Source organism: Palaemon carinicauda, chromosome 38, assembly GCF_036898095.1.
Source record: "Palaemon carinicauda isolate YSFRI2023 chromosome 38, ASM3689809v2, whole genome shotgun sequence".
NCBI lineage: Eukaryota > Metazoa > Arthropoda > Malacostraca > Decapoda > Palaemonidae > Palaemon > Palaemon carinicauda.
Genome location: NC_090762.1, coordinates 5591158 through 5607720, shown reverse-complemented (window position 1 = coordinate 5607720; position 16563 = coordinate 5591158). Strand labels below are relative to the sequence as shown.

The 16563-nt window shown below is 39.2% G+C and overlaps 1 protein-coding gene across 1 annotated transcript in view; it reads right to left on the bottom strand.

Moving 5' to 3' along the window:
- LOC137630044 (cilia- and flagella-associated protein 44-like) overlaps nt 1-16563 on the bottom strand; it is a 167625-nt gene that overhangs the window by 51003 nt on the left and 100059 nt on the right. The window contains exons 17-21 of the mRNA XM_068361535.1: nt 12216-12285; nt 5011-5064; nt 4809-4888; nt 4413-4523; nt 2576-2639 (exon numbers count right to left, since the gene is read on the bottom strand). Of these exons, the coding sequence (XP_068217636.1) occupies nt 2576-2639; nt 4413-4523; nt 4809-4888; nt 5011-5064; nt 12216-12285 (379 nt within the window). The remainder of the gene's footprint in view (nt 1-2575; nt 2640-4412; nt 4524-4808; nt 4889-5010; nt 5065-12215; nt 12286-16563) is intronic.

Sequence of the window (16563 nt, the reverse complement as noted above, 5' to 3'; positions counted from 1 at the left end):
ACTAAGAATCTCTGGGTAGGGGACTAGGATGAGCCTCTTCCTCATAAAATTTTCTCTGTCTTCACAGAGGAGCAGGAGGCAGTTTAGAAGACCTACCGGATTGGAAGGACTTCTCCACTGCAAATAGGTGTTTGTTCCAAAGATCCAGTGTGTCCCTTGCCTGGACTGAGAGAGGCACATCAAACCAGTGTTGGATATTCTGGGACTCTGGAAAAATTTGCCTACTGGTTACTTGGGCATGAGGAAAGTCACTGAGACCATCCATTTATCTAATCAGGTTCATTATCATCATAAAGTGAGAAGCTTAAGTACTAGAAGCTTAAACTTTCAATGGGAATACCCTGGTGGTATCCAGGATAACCTCAAGGGCTAGTTCAGTGGACGTGTCTACTAACATCTGGTATTAATATAGATGGTCTGTGTTCCTGCTTAAAAAACTGTCTGAAATTTTTCACTTTGCTCTGAACGTCTTTACATTCTTTCCTCAAGAAAGTGCAATGAGCTGAAAAGTCTGAAGAGGAATGAGGAGGGCCATGATCTCTACTAGTGACAGTCTCTGTAACAATGCATCAGAGAAGCCGATGATTCTGTTTTTCTATCAGAACTGGATCTGTGTAAGGAAAAAGATCTGTCAGGAGTGTCTCATCGTGAGCTCTTACACTTAATGGCAGAATAACATGGGGGGGGGGGGGAGTAATTCCTTTGCAACCTTTTTCATGTCAAAACTGAAATTGATAAGTTTCTTGTTTCCTGGTTGTTTTTACAGGGCTACGAACAAGTTTAGTCACTGCAAGATGGTTCCATCGGGTAACAGAAGCACCAGTGGAATTTGGTTCAGTATGAACCAAAGACTGCAAAATTGTAGCCACCTGTCCGCCAACAACATGAGAAGAAGAGTGGATGCGAGAGGTAGCAATGACGTGTTCCAGTGGTGTGGAAGAGCGGATGCTACAGGAAGCTGCGGTGCATTCAGGTAATCACTTTTTATTTCTGTTTAAAAGTAATATTACTGTTTTGCACCTTGTTGCATGGCCAAAACTGTGGAAAAAAACATATGTCTGGAGCCCCTCTATGGACATGAAGGCCTGATTTGCTATATGAGCGAACTGAAGAATAAAAGGACCCCTCCAAGAGACCCGCCTCTGTTCGAGGAGAAACACCATTATTCTCGGTCAACTGTCACGAGGTCTTTGAAGGCGCAAAAAAAGAAACCTTTAACACTCTAACAGGGGGAAGCTGTAAAGTAAAGAAATCACCTTGCTTTAAAATATCTGAAAAAGAAAAATGTTGATCTCCCCTCAGCATACCCGTTAGGGAAGAGGGAGGCCTGTTCCCGCTCACATAGTCAGGTAATGTACTAATTTACTTGTAACATATCCTGTGATGGCAGTACCAGAGCTAATGCTAAAGGATCTGTATCATTATGGGTCAAATACCACCTGCTGAGCAGCTAAAACAGGTCCTAACGTAAAACTGTCTTAGGACCTGTTGGTTAAGTCCCGCAGGTAGTAGGTGATGAAAGTCATTTGACATTTCAATACTCATTCTTGGAGAAATTGCACCACAGAAAAATTCCTCTTGAATGCTAGTGAGCTCTAGTATGGTTTTCGGGAGATCGCTTCCCATAAAGGTTTACAGGTTTAAAGGTCACTCATGAATGACAGAGGCAAGGAACAGTGACATTTCCCTATCAAGCAGGACAATTCCCTAGAGACTGACCATACGATCGATGCCCAAGCACCCTCTCCACCCAGGCTAGGACCAAGGAGGGCCAGCCAATGGCTTCTAATGACTCAGCAGATAAATCTTTAGGCTGCCACAAACCCTCATCCTTAGCTCACATGGATAGTGAGGTTGCAGAGACCAAAGGAACTAACGAGTTTGAGCCGAATTCGAACCCCAGTCTGGCGTTCACCAGTCAGGGACGTTACCACATCGGCCACCACAGCCCTTAATCAAAATTAGATCGTATTCTTGGATATTTTCATTTTGGCTCTCCCTGTGCTCACAAACAGGTAGTTATAGCTGAGGCCTTGTGGTCTTAGTGCATTTCAGATAACACCTTAGGGCTAACTAAAAGCTATCATACTGGGATTGTGATCAACTTCAAAAGTAATTGTTGCAAATGGGAGACCTGGCATCTCCATCTGGTTTACTTTTGGGAGCATGCGAGAAAGTTTGTTCAAGCAGAAATAGAAATAAAGATTTCTTGAAATGGAATAGTTTCAAATTTTTCCAACAAGAAACTAGGGAATCGTAATTCCGTTCAATGTGATGACAATCTGAGTTTATTCCAAGTTGATAATATTATGGTTGAAAATATTAGGCAAATTCAAAATGGAGGATTGAAATATGGTCAAGATTTACTTACTTCTTCATTACATGTTATTGGGTGCTGTGTTTTTACACATATTCATTTCAACACTGAATAAAACTCATCACATTGTGAAAATCAAAATGAATATTGCTTAAACGAGAGTTACAGGACGTTCAAATTAACAGCGTAGCTGCATTTTCTCAAATATTTACCTGAAGTTGTAATTCTAATTGTTAAGCTATTCACAAAAAGATTTACCTGAGCCTGCAAACTGGCAAGGGAATCCTTCTCATTATCATCTTCGCTTGTTCCATCATCGCGACTGTTAGAAATTGAAAGACATAAGAAAATAAAAACAAAGTTTTAGATGATCTTAGGTGGAACCATGAAAATTTCCTCAAAAAAATCTTTCAAGCACAAAAACAAATAAATAGCAAACAAACAACTAGTAAACTAAAATAAGAGTATGAAATCTGTAAGAGCTCTTGCATAATATATTCTATAAATGACAACCTTCAAAGATCATTAAATCACATTTTTATCTGTAATATTAGATACCTGTATTATGAATGAAAAATTCTTTAGTAAAAGAAGAAAAAATTACTATTTCTTTGTCGCAGATAATCATGCAAACCAGGCAAGTACCGGTACATAATTTCAAGTGATAAACATATTCATGTTTGTCTCTATTCCGTCGACTTTATTAGTGGTAGATACAGTAATAATTTGAGATACGAGTATAATTCGTTCCTCGACTGAGCTCGTGAGTCAATTTGCTTGTATCTCAATTCTATTTTTTCTTCATAAAATAAGACAAAAATTTAATCCATCCTCTAAAAAACACCCAAATCAATGATAATAACAATGGAAAATACATGTTTTTAATTGCTATACTGTACTGTACTGTTAAGACATACTGTACACACACACTTGAAGTAATATAATAAATGATTACTGTGATATGAAACATAATGTGATTTTATTAAGAGTTCTTACCTTCGAGACAGACGATAGGGGCCAACGGTGGTGTGTGCGCAGGAGGAGGGAGGGAGGAAGGGGAGGAGGGAGGGAGGAAGGGAAGGAGAGAGTTGGACAGTATCATATTAATACTGTTCCTTATATATGAAATTAGCATTAACTCAATTGCTCATGCGGACACCACACTCATGTTTCTCAGTAATTTCATGATTTACCTCCATCGTCATTTTTTTCTTCCCACTGCCAATCTTACCATTTGCATTCTTAGGACCTATCACATATTAGAAATTGTTCACAAATACAGTGAAAATCACGCAAATAACACAAACACAACACAAGAGACGCTCGGGAGATGTGTAGAGAAGTCGACAAACATGTGAGCCGAACAAGTGATGGGGGCTTAGAGCAGTCGGCCATCTAGAGTTATCATACGTACGCCTGCTTGTAGCTCAACGCAAAATTTTGCTCGGAGGCTGGCTCGTATCTTGGAATGTTTATATGTTGAAGCATTCATATGTCTAGATATTACTTAAGGTGTTGGTGCTGCTTATAAGACTGACCTCTGCAAGCAGGACACAAGGAGTAAGGATTGGTATCTACCATGGACATTAAGGTGCTGCATTGGCGCCCTTCAGGCCCAGTACAAGTCCGCATAGCAATCCCCAAGATTCTTAAATGTCGTTTTACGCAAGATATAAATATACAATACCTAGTGTTATATGAATTATTTTGTCATGGTTTTCTTGTGAGCAATTTATCTGTAAGAATAGCCATCGTCCAAAGATTTATAATGTACTGTATACGAATCTCTAACGGATTAGAGACAAGCATGAATACGTTTTTCACCTGAAATTATGTACTTGCCTGGTTTGCAGAATTATCTGCACCAAAAAATGGTATAAAGTATCATGGTTTAAATTACTGCTGATTTACAAGTGTCTTGTATCTTTAACTCCTGTATGTGACTTGAATTGACAGCTGAATTTTATTAAATTTTTCTTTCAAACAATGTTTTATATGACTAAAATTATAAAAATGTTCTTCAGGATGATATTTTCATCTGAAAATATCATTGTTCTAAGCAGGAAAAGTACTATATCAACAAGAAATGAATCACCTGCCAGGCTGTACATTGTCTTTTGGAACTTGTTCCTGTTCAGTTTTCTCATCCTCAGTAGTTACGACGAACTTCTGGTTACCTTTGTTAGTTTCAGGTACCTTCTTTTCTCTGTAACAAATATTTGCTGTTCTTAGTATCCTATCTTATACATACGCATTACATCTATATAAAGAAGTAAATATTCTTAACCTGATTGGTGACTAGAATTTTATTTTCAGTTATATCTTGAAAATTTTTAGTTTATGTAAGCTATGTTTTTGTAATAATAATAAGACATATTGCTTGAAAGAGTATGAACAAATCATAAATTCAAATGATAGCTAAAATTCAGGTAGTTCTGTATTCAACTATACTGATACGTGGAAAACGAGAATTCATCAAGCATAAACTTACTTGTCTTCTTCATTTTTTGGGGCTTTGCTCGACTGACCAGAGCGTGTGGCATCTAGCCAATATGTGAGAAGATTTCTGACCTGAAAAAAAAGAGCCTTAATATCATATTTTCTTCATGTAACTCATTAGAGTTTCAATTCTCATTTCTAAAGATGGGAAAGTAATTAAAAAATACTTCAGATGACTCTTACTGGTAACTAACCTCAGAAACTGTAGCTGCTGCTCCATTTGTTTCATCTTTCAAACTTTCTCGAACCTATAAAAAAATAATCTTTTAATAGTGACTCAAAAGTCTTTATTGATTTGTTATAGAAAAATCTACAACTGATACAATAACAATAACAATAACAATATTATCAAGATAAAAAGTTGAATACTTACTGTTGTGAAAATAAATATCAAAAACTTCTCCATGAACAGATATCATATCAAGCAATTAATGAAATACTCATTTAAGAAATGAAAACCATGTTTTATAGAAAGGAACATAAAATCAAGTAATTGGTTTACTAAATTACTTACTGTATATCTATAAACTAATAATTTAATCAAGCATGTATCATAAAAATACGGTAATTTGTGACCTTACCAAATTATCAAAATGATATTTTAATTATAAAATAATTTTTGAATATACTTACCCGGTGAATATATAATAGCTGCAACTCTGCGGCTCGACAGAAAACATACTAAAAATCTGACGAGCGATCGCTATGAAGGTTGCGGGTGTGCCCACCAGCGCCAACTGTCGGCCAGATACCACTCTTGTATGTAAACAAAACCTTCAATTCTTCTCGTCCCGCTGTGTCTCTATTGGGGAGGAAGGGAGGGTCATTTAATTTATATATTCACCGGGTAAGTATATTCAAAAATTTATTTTATAATTAAAATATCATTTTTAAATATTTAACTTAGCCGGTGAATATATACGTAATAGCTGATTTACACCCAAGGAGGTGGGTAGAGACCAGAGTTAATTATGTTTACAGCGTATAAGCTAAGAGTTTTTTCATTTTGGCAGTTATCAATATAACAAAACCAAAATAAATAGGTACCTGGTGAGGAAGTTGACTTAGACGATTACTCTGCCTTGTAAGTCTGTCTTCCTCACGGAGCCCAGCGATCCTCTTAGGATGCTGACAGACTCCCAGGAGCTGAAGTATCAAGGGCTGCAACCCATACAACAGGACCTCATCAAACCCCTAATCTGGGCGCTCTCAAGAAATGACTTTGACCACCCGCCAAATCAATCAGGATGCGAAAGGCTTCTTAGCCTTCCGAACAACCCATAATACAATATTAAAAACATTTCAAGAGACAGATTAAAAGGATATTGGAATTAGGGAAGTGTAGTGGTAAAACCCTCACCCACTACTGCACTCGCTGCAACGAATGGACCCAGTGTGTAGCAGTCTCGTAAAGAGTCTGGACATCTTTTAAGTAAAATGACGCGAACACTGACTTGTTTCTCCAAAAAGTCGCGTCCATAATACTTTGCAGAGATTTATTTTGCTTGAAGGCCACGGAGGTTGCTATAGCTCTAACTTCGTGCGTCTTAACCTTAAGCAAACATCGGTCTTTCTCATTCAAGTGAGAATGAGCTTCTCGTATTAAAAATCTGATAAAATATGACAAAGCATTCTTTGACATAGGCAATGATGGTTTCTTAACTGAGCACCATAATGCCTCAGATTTACCTCATAATGACTTAGTACGAGCTAAATAGAACTTAAGAGCTCTAACAGGACATAATACTCTTTCCAGTTCGTTGCCTACGATCTCTGATAAGCAAGGAATATCAAAAGATTTAGGCCAAGGACGAGAAGGCAGTTCATTTTTGGCCAGGAAACCAAGTTGAAGTGAACAAGTGGCTTTTTCTGTAGAAAAGCCGATGTTCTTACTGAAGGCATGAAGTTCACTGACCCTTTTAGCCGAAGCCAAGCACACTAGGAAAAGTGTCTTGAGGGTGAGATCCTTCAGGGAGGCTGAATGTAATGGCTCAAACCTGTCTGACATGAGGAACCTTAGGACCACGTCTAAGTTCCATCCAGGAGTTGCCAAACGACGTTCCTTAGAGGTCTCGAAAGACTTAAGGAGATCTTGGAGATCTTTATTGTTGGAAAGATCTAAGCCTCTATGTCGAAAGACCGAAGCCAACATGCTCCTGTAACCCTTAATCGTGGGAGCTGAAAGGGAGCGAACCTTTCTCAGATGTAAAAGAAAATCTGCGATTTGGGCTACAGAGGTACTGGACGAGGACACAGATGCTGACTTGCACCAGTCTCGAAAGACTTCCCACTTCGACTGGTATACTCTAATGGTAGAAGCTCTCCTAGCTCTTGCAATCGCACTGACTGCCTCCTTCGAAAAACCTCTAGCTCTTGAGAGTCTTTCGATAGTGTGAAGGAAGTCAGACGAAGAGCGGGGAGGCTTTGATGGACATTCTTTACGTGGGGCTGACGTAACAGATCTACCCTTAGAGGAAGACTTCTTGGAAAGTCTACCAGCCATTGAAGTACCTCGGTGAACCACTCTCTCGCGGGCCAGAGGGTAGCAACCAACGTCAACCTTGTCCCTCCGTGAGAGGCGAACTTCTGCAGTACCTTGTTGACTATCTTGAATGGTGGGAATGCATATAAGTCCATAAAAGACCAATCCAGTAGAAACGCGTCTATGTAGATTGCTTCTGTATCTAGGACTGGAGAGCAAAAGTTTGGTAACCTTTTGGTCAACGAGGAGGCAAAGAGGTCTATGGTTGGTTGACCCCAAGAAGCCCAAAGACTCTTGCCCACGTCCTTGTGGAGGGTCCATTCCGTGGGTATCACCTGACCCCTCCGACTGAGACAGTCTGCCAAGACGTTCAAGTCCCCCTGGATGAATCTCGTCAACAGGGAGATGCCTCGAATTCTAGACCATAAGAGAAGGTCCCTTGCGATCTCGAGCAGCGTGAAGGAGTGTGTGCCTCCTTGCTTGGAGATGTACGCCAAAGTTGTGGTGTTGTCTGAGTTGACCTCTACCACTTAGTTTCGAAGACGCTTCCTAATATCATCAAGGCCAAGTGGACTGCTAATAGCTCCTTGCCGTTGATATGCATGCTCTTCTGACTTGAGGTCCACAGACCCGCGCATTCCCGACCGTCCAGGGTCGCACCCAACCCAAACCCGACGCGTCTGAGGACAACACGTGGTTTGGGTTCTTGACTGCTAGGGATAGTCCCTCTCTCAGACTGATATTGCTGTCCCACCATTTCAGGCATGCCTTTATTGGTTCGGAGACTGGGAATGATACCGTCTCTAATGTCTTGTCCTAGTTCCAGTGAGAGGCTAGATGGAACCGGAGAGGCAGAAGGGGTAGTCTCCCTAGTGAGACAAACTGCTCCAGGGATGAGAGAGTCCCTACGAGACTGTTCCAACTCCTGACTGAATAAACGTTTTCTTTTCAGCATTAGTTGGACTTCGAGCAGGGCTTGACTGCGAATCTCCATCCCCAAAAATAGAATAATCTGGGATGGGATCAGTTGGGACTTTTAGGTTGACCACAAGTCCCAACTCCCTGGCCAGACTCAACGTCCAATGTAGATCCTGCAGACAGCGAAGGCTGGACGATGCTCTGAGAAGCCAGTCGTCCAAGTACAGGGAGGCTCGGATCCCCGATAGCTCGAAACTGGTACCCCACATTCCTGTAAACAAACCTCAGAGACGGTTGGGAATCCGGGTGTATAGGAATGTGGAAGTATGCCTCCTGAAGGTCGAGAGAGATCATCCAGTCGCCTTCCATAAATGCTGTCAAGACAGCCTGGTAGACTTCATCGTGAAGTTTGTCTTGACAATGAACACATTGAGCGCACTTGCCTCTTACGTACTCCTGCAGTGAACATGGCTGCCAAACATGGAGCCATCCCTGAGGGACTTGTTCCTGCAGAGAACGTGGCTGTCAGATCATTGGAGCCATCCCTGAAAGCCTTGTTTATGCATGACATAATTGTACAGCAAAACTTCAAAGGCTCGAAAACAGCTGTGAAGTTGACCTGTAAAATCTTGGAGCGTCTCATGGCCAGGCGCCAGGGAGAGTCTATGAGGGTTGAGAAGTCTATCTGGGCAGAGGCAGGAACTCCCAAGCCGAGAACTTCTCTCGTGTCATATCAGACTCTCGCTCTATAAGCCAGTTTAAAAGAAGGGAAAGCAAAGGCTGTATCCCCCAAACTCCTCCTGGTGATAAACCAGTCGCCTAGCAAACGTAAAGCTCTCTAGGAGAGCGAGAGAGCACTAGCTTATAAAACAACGGCTTCGAAGTAGCTAGGCCTAGTGTAAGCTCTGACGTTTAGGCGAACGAGGAGCAGCAGTTACAAAAAGATCCGGACAAAGATCCTTAAAAATCAGCATGATTTATTTAAAGTCCATAGAGGGCTAAGCAGCTTTAGGCTCCTTTCCGTCTGACAGAGTCCTCAAGGGAATATCAGTAGGAGGGGGGACAGCAACTTCCTCATCTGAAGGAACCTTGTCCGATAATAGCTGAGTCTCAAGCAAGGGAGAGACCTACCGTGGTGGCAATGCTTTACAAGCAGAGTCCACACGCACTGGTGCATTAGTAGCGGACCAGGACGCAACGTCATGTAACTGCTTGACAGTCTGTGAACTGTCAACAACAACAGGTGCGAGAGACCAGGACGCAACGTCATGTAACTGCTTGACAGTCTGTGAACTGTCAACAACAACAGGTGCGTGAGGACGCACAGCGTCCACTCGAGACTGCTTTGACCGCCTAGACTGAGCAGTCAAAACAACTCTAGAATGCGGAGGTTGACGCTCAGCGTCAAAACAAGTCAACTCCGATTGTTAGCAAACGTCCTGAACGTCAACAGGAGCATCAGCAAGTGGCCTAACGTCCAAATGTGGCTGAAAATCCACACGAGACCGCATCGAGTGTGGTTCTAAACAACCTGACTGACGTGACTTAGCTACGCCAACGTCAACAGGACGCACAAAGGAACATTAGGGTGGCTGAAAGCCAGGATCTCGATGAGATAAACGGCTAGGCTCAACGGACTTATCGGCAGAATAGTCTTCCATAAGGGAGGCAAGCTTATTCTGCATGTCTTGCCGTACAACCCATTTAGGATCAACGGAAATGGTTGCGGTAAGAGACGAGGGTAACGTCTGTGACCGCAAAACCTTGCCAACAAAAAGACTCTCGGAGTCTGTGTTACGCTTTTGTTAGGCGGCGAGCAGTCTTCCGATGACTGCATAGGGTCAGAGCTGTCCTAATGGCTACAACCAGGACGCTGAACCTGTCCTGAAAGGACTGACTTTCGCTTAAGGGCCTCGAAACCTTGTTTCAGGTTTCTTATGCGAAAAGCCTTCGGATGACGAGGAGAAAAACGTCTCTCTCGCCTTATGGTAGGGGTGATCTTGGTAAGATACACCCGATACCATAGAGGGAACGTCTGTTCGCTGATCAAGGCCTCTCGAACCCATAAGTCGTACGACATTACTTCTCCCCTGGGCTTGGGAGCTTGCAAGAGGTCCCGGACTAGGCGAACGACAGGCACGAACAGACGAACCCTCGGTCGCAACACTGATAACACTTTGCGCAATATCACTTTATCACTACGATTTTCTGTTTTGCACTTATTTCACTGAAATCGAAACTTTTACTGATTTCTACCTGAAGCACGCAATTCTACCCTCATCAAAAGGTAGTAATTGCGAAATCAGTCGTATAATGCAAGCACATTAATACCAGCAAAAAAACAGTAAACATATTTTAAGATAAAAAATTCAGTGGCTGGGGAAGAGACTAAACACTAGTTCATTCAAAACTACGTTTTCAATCTCTCACCGTACATTGCCTGGGGACGAGAATAAAAAACTAAAAACGTTTTATCCTTTCTCCCCGTACAGAGACTAGGGACGAGAGTAACTCGAGAACAACGTTACCCGCTTGAACGGAACGTTTTCTCTCCTCTCTCTCCCTCCGTCTCTATCTCTCTCTCTCTCTCTCTCTCTTGATTTCGCACCTAAGAGAAGAGCCCACTTACGTTTCGTCAAAAAAACATGTTATTTGACCAAAGGAAAAAACTGAAAGGTTTTTCAATTAAAAAGTTCCTTTAAAATAGAATTTAAAACATTTAAGCTTTGAAAGAAGAATGAACAAAACGTCAGAATCGATTTACTCTTTCTGCAAAGTGAAACCGTGATACTCTCTCTCTCTATCGTAACGATAGAGCGCAAACTGCGTAGCATAAATAAACTAAACGTTAGTTCATCTTTGAAACAGTACGAAGACTATTCAAAGAAAATCTTTCATAAAATATCTATTAAAAAATATTCATTCAAAAAGTTTTAAATCATTAGCTATTTAAAAGCTATTTACGATTGAAAGGGCTCAACGTTGTTTAACTTCGGTTTCCAAGTTAGGACCGCCTACTCTCAGGAAAGGTCGCATATAAACAAATCATTAAAATTTATTTTTATGTTTATTATAAATGGAAAGTTAATCGAAGAGGCCTAATAAAGGCGGTGAGATATAAAATATATAGAGGAAAATCTATAATTAATTTATAACGTGATAAGATAATTGCTAAAATCCTAAACACACTTCCGTCTAAGGGAAGGGTCGGCCATTTAAAAGTCAAAGAAAGTCCATACTCTCTTTGTCATAAAAAATTAAATCTATCCAAAAACGAGTTCAAGATTTAAGATGAAGATAAAACACCTGCACTGCGAAAGCTCAAACCAAAAAGAAGTACTTCACCAAATATGTTGAGAAAACTCCAGGTTCTACAGCGAGTATTGATACGTCTTGTCGTCAACGTCGACAGAGAAGAATTGAAGGTTTTGTTTACATACAAGAGTGGTATCTGGCCGACAGTTGGCGCTGGTGGGCACACCCGCAACCTTCATAGCGATCGCTCGCGAGTTTTTTTAGTATGTTTTCTGTCGAGCCACAGAGTTGCAGCTATTATATATTCACCGGCTAAGTTAAATATTTAAAAACCAACTTAACCTGCCAATTATGTAAAATTTGAATAATTTTTCTTTTGGACTACTATTAGTCTTAGAGGCAAGGGAGATAATTCATAAGTGCTTGAATTTTGAAGACTAATTGCCATTCTAGCTCTATTGTCACTTATTTGGTCAATAAATTATTCTTTTATTGTAAAGAAAACTATAAAGTAATATTGACGGATTATCTGTCTTTCTAACATTTCCCGTTGCATCAAAAGATATTAATTATATTGAGTATTGTCATAATAAAAGTAATCTTTAAAAAAAAGAAGCACTAGCTTTAAGAAAAAATGACCTAGGAACAATGAAAAGCAGTTATGCATAAAGTTTGAAATTGCACTCTCTCTCTCAAAGAGGTTAAGTGAATTTCATAAATTTTGGATGCACTTTTGTGATATACCTGTGAAAGCTTAGTCAACAAAGCGTAGACCTCCTCTGAAATGTTCACTTCGACCAGTTCGCTGACTGATCTGTAATATAAAACGAAAAAGATACGGGAGAGTGAGAGGTCTGAGTTGTTCAGCTGTTTCAACGACTGCTATATTTTTCCTTTTAAACACACTTCGGTTCCATGCAGTTTACATCATATTGCAAAATTTTAGGAGTCATTTAACGGATTTTGAAGCGAAGCGAAAAATCTATTTTTGGGTGAGGTAGCCATGTCGTCCTGATGGAAAGTTCCTTCCATCAGGACGACATGGCTACCTCACCCAAAAATAGATTTTTCACTTCACTTCAAAATCCGTTTTTACATCATATTGCAAAATTTTAGGAGTCCTCATTAATATATAGGCATATCTTATTTATTGTTCCTTATAGTAAGTGGATATGCTATTTATAACACATGGCAAAATATCTTAAGTACTAATAGATAACATATATTTTGTATCCACTATTAACACACATACTTAAAGTTTAGGCTAGTGTTTTGTTAAAAAAAGTAATCACTTCAAAGATGTTAAGGGTTAAATTATGAAAATGTTATCAGGATCTATTCTAGATATCATTTGTGAAAAAGTATAAACCTTTTACACTAAGGGAGATGAATTTAGTTCTATATGAAACCTAAAAGTTTAGCTGGCTGAACTCCTAATATTCAAAATTGAATATCTAGATTTCAGGACTATCTTTTAGCAAGATAAATATCTGTAAATGTTAATGAAATTGTTAATCATATCAAATTTTCTATATTGCTTAAAATATTAGTAAATTTTAAAATATTTTCGTGTCAAAATAAAAAAGCAATCTAACAACATTCAGATCACAAAAAGAAAAGAATGCAATGAAAATAAAAGTTTCCTTAAGATACATTTCATTGGGATTTTTTAAAACACCATCTGGTTTTGTCTGATTTCTATTATCCATAAGTAACTCCCTTCTCCAAAATGCATAACAAATGAATCATACCATAGGTAATTAGTATCTAAAAGGTAAATTGTATTCAGTAGCTACTTGATCACACAATGTACATCCATTAGTAGTCAGTATAGTAAAAATCCTTATAGAGTATAATGTAATGAGAAATTATCTTCAAATATGAGGAAAATAATCATGATTAAGACTACTATTGAAGTCACCATTAATATTATCATTATTGGCAACGAAGAAAAATCTGGCAAATGCAGACACAAAGAAGATTCTTTCTTTGTAGACTTTTAAAGTTCTCACTGTACTATATTATAAAAATGGCAAATCCCTTAGATTTCCATGTCTATTGATGCAAAAGTCAGTGGCTCTTAAAAGCTAAATAATTCTTTATTGTTTAAATATAATAAGGAACTATTTACCAAAGAAGCTCCCTTTTACCTCCTGGAAGACGTACAAGGCAATAAATATTGATATCAATGGAAAGCTTTGAGAGAATATAATGGTCACTGGGGGAAAGACCGAAATATTAATTTTTCTTAAATAATTTGTATTTTATCTAACAATATAAACCTGAGTCCTTTTATAAGGAGCATGACTTCAGCAGAACTGAAACCCGACTGGTAAAATTTATAAACTTTATTTAATTAAAACTGTCGCTTTTACTTAAATGTAAAATTATTCTTATAATAGAGAATTAAGCATGGATCAAACTTGGAAAAATATCTAAATAAAAAACTATCAAATTAATTGTTTTAAAAAATAAATTGTATTTTAATTATATAAAATAATTATTATATAGGATTTTTTTTTTATAAAGTAAAGAGAAATCCCCAAGGAGGGGGGGGGGTGAAGTTCCCCTGAGGATTTATAAGCTCTCATGATCGTTTCTCTCAACCATAATGAGATTGTGTTTCTGGATACTTTCATTTTGAAGCTACCAATGCTCACAAACAAATTGGAGAGTTTAGGCGTAAGATACTCCATTCCTTTCAGATATTTACACATTGCTCTCACGGGATAGAGTAAAATGTCAAGATCGTGAAAGAATCAAATCTGATATCATTCTTGGTTTTGGCCACAAATTTGGGGAAAAAAAAGATATTGATAGTTCTTTCCCACCTCTGGAATGTGACCTAAGATAAGATAGACCATATAAGCTAGGGCAAAGAGAAAGATGGTCTTTAAGGTAAGGTCCTTGTCTAAGGCTTTAAGCAGAGGTTGGTAAGGGGCTTTTCCTAGGGCCCTGAGAACCTTCGTCACATACCAGGAAGGGGATTGAGTTCCCCTGAAGAGAAGTCAAGCCGTTTCAGTTTCAAAACCTGGCTCAAAGCTGAGTGGTATCCTTTAACCGCAGTGACTGAAAGGGATTTCTTGAAAGGGATTTCTTGTCCCCAAGGAACACCAAAAAGTCTGCAATCAGGGGAATAGTGGCCTTGAGTGGAGCATTATTCCCCCTTATGACACCAATCACAGAAGATTTTCAACTTAGCCAGGTAAACTGCTGCAGAAGAATTTTGGAGATATCTGGAAGGTACTTGCGCAACTAACAGGTTCTTCCTGAAGGCTAGCATTGAGCTAATTCCTCCGACTTCATGCAAGCGAGTTTGAGCAGGTTTCTCTGGATCTCTACCAATGGCAGATATGCTCTTCTGATGGTTTCTAAAATCCAGAAGAATATGGTGTTCTTGGAGATCTTCTTGAATCTGCCTGTCCTAGGGAAAGGATTTTGGTACTGTGGTAAGGAAAGCTGAGCTTGCTTCAGGTAGCGCCTTCACAGGACAATGGCAGAAATCATCCATATCACAGGTTGCATCTTTAGGGGAGCAGATGAAAATGGACTCGAACATGTGGTCGTGAACAGCAGGATTTTGAGTCTTTGCAATGAAACTCTGGAATGAAAGTGAAGGACTTTTGCTTCCAACATGTATATACAGTATGTATGTATATATATATATATATATATATATATATATATATATATATATATATATATATATATATATATATATATATATATATATATATATATATATATATATATATATATATATATATATATAAATACCTATCCATGAAATTTTTGTGGTACATACGCTGAGAATCACTGCTCTAGAGCCACTGACAGGTCTAGCACTGGGAAGAAGAAAACGGACAGCTTCTTGATTTGTATGGCAAACATGTTGATCAACAGGGCACCCCACTAAGTCAAAAGCTTCTTCGCCACTAGAGGATGAAAAGACCATTTCGCTCCTATGACTTGTTCCTGACGACTGAGCTTGTCGGATTACATTTATCTTGCCTGGAATGAATTTTGCTAACAGCTCCTTGCTTGTAAGTATAAGCCAGAATGGTCCTGTTGTCTTCATCAATGCTACCAAGTGGCCTTTCAACCACTGTTGGAATTCTTGCAAGGCCAAGCGCTGCAATAATTTCCAACAGGGTAATGTGCAGTAGTTTATCTTCTTTAGACTAGCAACCCAAAATGGTCTAGTTCCTCCAGTGTGCGCCACATTCTTCTTTGATGCGTGCATAAACAGTAATACTTTACAAGAACCTTTTAGAGGAGTCCCCTTGAGAAAACTCTAGTCTTCCAGCCACCAATAATAAGATGGTGGAGGGGGGGTTTGCTCACTGCTGACAAGAGGTGTTTCAGACACCACTGAAGGGGCCACTGAAGAAGAAGCCAGTAAGGAACAAGCTTCTCTGAGTAGTTGTTACCACCGTTGAGCTGGTATTTATTTCTGGTTGAGAATAGATCAAGCCTGAATCTGCTGACGGTTGCTTAATGGAAATAATTTTGCTGTTGACTTGGCTGTCAGCATTCCCAGGTACTCCATCCTGGGTGTGACACTGTACTTTTCCCGATTGACCAAAATCCCAAGATTATGACAAAAGGCGAAAAGTCTGTTTCAGTGTTGAAGTAACTGGTTCCAAGAGGAGGACAGCATCAACCAGTTGTCTAGGTATCATAGCAGATAATATCTGGAATCACAATTTCCCTACCATGAGGATTTAACAACAAGGGAAAAAACTTGTCGTACATTTGGAATCTACCTGCGATATCATAATAGAATAGAAGGTTTGGATGCTGTATTGAATAAGTAGTGGATTGATGCAAAAGACATAGATAATCAAGTAATGATGCCAATGAGCAAAGTAAATTTTAAGTCAAGCTCAAGAATATAGATGGAAGTCCAAAGGATAAATAAGAAAAATTTGGTCATTACATTTCAATTACAGTATACAAGATACAAAGTTCATGTCATTTCTATGAACCTCCTTGATGGTCATATTGCCATCTCTAGAAGCTTTCCTAAGTTACCCCTTAAATTTCAAAAATTACTTTACCTATTCTCTTTCCATCCAAATTCTCTGATAAA